Here is a 3,250-nt window from a genome sequence, read left to right as displayed (position 1 = left end):
GGGGCCCCGCGCGCGGCGCTCGCCGCCCTCCAGGCAGCGGAAGCGCCGGGCGCCGTCGTGGGCCCGCTCGTGGCGCCGCAGAACCGCGCTGTAGCCGAAGCTCTGACCGCACTCGCTGCACGCGTAAGGTCGGCCCGCCGCTGCCCCCGAGGCCGCGCACATGGCGAGGGCCGCGCCGCAGCAGGGAGGCGCGCCCCTCACTAGGGTCTGCCTTCTGTTGCTGTGGGCGATTCCCTTTGCTTAAGGCTTGGAAAGAAAACCGTGGCCGAGGGAAGAGGGAGAGGCCTCCAGATCTGGTTTGAGGATTCCAGGATTCCTTCTCCTACCCACAGGCACCTCCGCTGCTGCAGAGTCGGAGCGCCAGGTCCGCCCCGCGCGCAGCCCTGCGGGGAGAAGGTCGCTGTGAGTCCCCACCACCTGCGACGCCTCCCTAAGGTTGGAGAGGGGAGCGTCGACGCCGGTTCTTGTGCGTCTCAGGCAATCCCACCCTTGGGTTCGCTTCTCAGAGAATGATGAAATAAAGCCGCGGGAATCCCAGAAATACGGAGGGCGTGACCTTGAACCCGTGGGAGGGCAGGAGGGGCGGACTGCAGCAGGCCTGGAGAACAGGCAGTCCTGGGTAGACGGGAGCTTGGCTGTTGACACCCTGGGAAGGAAGTCTGCCCTCACGCACCTCAGGCCACATTTTTACCACCGCCCCTCTCCAGGCCACTGCCTCCCAGGGCACATGCCCAAGCCCAGTGAGAGGAACACGCAGACACAAACATGCACAGAAAGGACACACAGCCACGCCACCGCTGTCATACGGACCTGGGCCAGGGTGCAAGCCCGATGTCCCAGTGCCAGGGCTGGCCTGTCAGGTCTCTGTACCTCACCCCATGCTGGAAGAGTCCGTCTATGCCTGAGGGAGAGACCTGCAAGAAAAGAAAAACAACTACTGTGACAAAAAGCACAGTTTCCCTGTCCTCCCTGGCACTGTCCTGTTGGAGCACACGCCGGGAAGCGGCGAGCTGCTGGGTTGGTACTGTGGACAAAGTGTGAGAACAGTGCTTGGAAGAACGGAAGGTGGGAATTCTGTGTGAACTGGTGAAAACCCTTAATTGTTGAATACTTGCTTTTACCACCTTTCAACAATCGAGCAGTTACAAGCACTGTCCATGTAACTAGTAACAAAAAACAAACAAAGCCAGGTACTAAGAGGTAAGATACAAAGTAAGATATGCTCATAGAAACGTTTATATTCACCATAGACCCAGGATAGACGTCTGAGTTTCACGTATCGCCTTATTTTGTTTCTTAATAGATATTACAGGTATTTTATACCATAACTAATTGACCACCAGTTACAAATCAGGATTGTCAGACTTAATCAAGATTTAGAAGATTTATTATCAATCAGCTGTAAGAGGTTTTTCTTCTGAGCTGCATCCTTAGGTTGGAATAGAGACTTTTCCTCCACAGTCTTCTGCTCTGCGAGGCTGGCATTTCCGGGATGGGCCAGGAGAGCCCAGAAAGTCCTGCTTCACAGGAGATGAGCGGTCATTTTGCAACCCTCTATCTGGAAGCCAGATTGGGTGAAAGAGACTGGGCTGCAGGGGTGAGGATGAGGGCGCTGTCAATGGTGGGGTGTATGTGTCCTGCAGGAGACAGGCAGCCCCCCGAAATGTGAGCAGACCCAGCCGAGACAGGCTGTCAGGTCAAACGCACTCCTTATTTCAGAGACTGAGTAGGAACAAAAAGCACAGAATACCTCATTAGTAATGTTTATTATACGTTGAAGTGATATTATGGATATTCTAAATAAAATGCATTATCAAAAGCCATTTCACTCATTTTGAAGGACGTTTACAGTTACAGTGTGGCCACGTTATTCCTGTGGGATACTGCTTGTCCCCATGGCCTTTCCAAATCCTGGGACCGACAAAGGCAGGCTGCTCACACCAGTCCGTGTTTGTGGAGGGCTTTGGTGGGAAAAGGTCGTTGACCTGCCTGACCCTCAGAGCCTCTGTAACCTTGGGGGACGGCCATGCCCTGGGCCACCACTCTAGGAGAAGCCGGTGGCTCTTATGAAAAGTGGACTCCGACTGCCTCTTCTAGGAGACCTGGCTGGGACTCGAAGATGCAACTTCTGCAAGTCTCCGAGGGTAAAGCCCCAGCCATTACTAGCATCGACACAATGAAAGTTTTCACCTGTGTGTGTGTGTTCCCTTCATCCTCTCGGTGCTCCTGTGAGGTGCGAGCCCCCGGGTACCCACCTGGCCATGTGACCTGAGGTTCCCATGAGGCTGGTCAGTCTTCTGGCATGAGCGTGCAGGCGAGTCTAGGGACAGGAGGTGGCGTGTTTCTCACGCTCCATGGGGCAGCCCCCACCCATCTCTGGGGGCCCGCCAGCCTGCAGTACCTTACTGAGCAGTGGAGCCCAGTCTGGCTATGAGGCCCAGTGGGAAGCAGCAGCTGACACGGGAGAGGGGGTGGGGTGCTGGCCTCAGGGAGGGGGCACAAGAGGCCCCAGGGTCCGGTCTGTGCATGCACAGTTAATCTTGGGGCCCTGGCAAGGAATCGGAGCTGTCCTGGCTAGAAGAGGGGCAGGTGGAGGCAGAGAGCAGCCTGCACCAGCTTGGGGACTGTACTGCTGGCTCCCCTGGGTGTGCGCTTCCCCAGGGCGCTGAGATGCGCTGTCTCAGGATTCTGTGACATCCATGGATGGCCCTGATAGTAATGCACACCCTGGGTGGGGCCCAGAGTGGAAGGATTTACTGGGCCCCCAGGGCCTGCTTTGGGACCTCTCTACATGCAATTCCTTCCATCAGGAAAACCCCCACTTCACTCAGGGCTCTTCCCAAGTAAGCCCTCCAGGAGAGGCTCCCTGCCAGGCTCCACGCCCCTCTCACCCTCTACTCAGCTTGGTTCTGAATTAATGAGCGAGAGCCAGCAACAGGAAGTGGGCCACCTACCGGGAACTGACAGAGCCCTGCCCCGGGAGGTGAGGTGGGTGCAGGAGTGGGGCCCAGGGGCAGCTCCTTATTTTCTTCTCCCTCCAGCAGGGAGAAGGCCCAGGATTGCGAAAGAAGTTGTTCTTCCCAGCCGCAGATCCAGTCTGATGAGTTCAAGGAGCGGTGGGAATAGGAATGACAGCTCTCTGCCAACTGCCAAGGCTCGCCAGAGAGACAGAGAGAGACAGAGAGACAGAAAGCGAGAAATCACCCCCCAGGGGGGATGGCCACGCCGCAATCCCTTCTCCTCCCTTCTC

General features: G+C 56.7%; 1 protein-coding gene across 1 annotated transcript in view; it reads right to left on the bottom strand.

Moving 5' to 3' along the window:
- Nucleotides 1-3,250, bottom strand: part of ZNF672 (zinc finger protein 672) — an 11,904-nt gene that overhangs the window by 3,441 nt on the left and 5,213 nt on the right. The window contains exons 2-3 of the mRNA XM_006147475.3: nt 811-914; nt 13-383 (exon numbers count right to left, since the gene is read on the bottom strand). Of these exons, the coding sequence (XP_006147537.1) occupies nt 13-162 (150 nt within the window). The 5' untranslated portion in view covers nt 163-383; nt 811-914. The remainder of the gene's footprint in view (nt 1-12; nt 384-810; nt 915-3,250) is intronic.

The sequence above is a fragment of the Tupaia chinensis genome, unplaced genomic scaffold, assembly GCF_000334495.1.
Source record: "Tupaia chinensis unplaced genomic scaffold, TupChi_1.0 Scaffold000214_1, whole genome shotgun sequence".
Classification (NCBI taxonomy): domain Eukaryota; kingdom Metazoa; phylum Chordata; class Mammalia; order Scandentia; family Tupaiidae; genus Tupaia; species Tupaia belangeri.
Note: the sequence above shows the minus strand (reverse complement) of the source record. Positions and strands in the feature narration are given on the sequence as shown.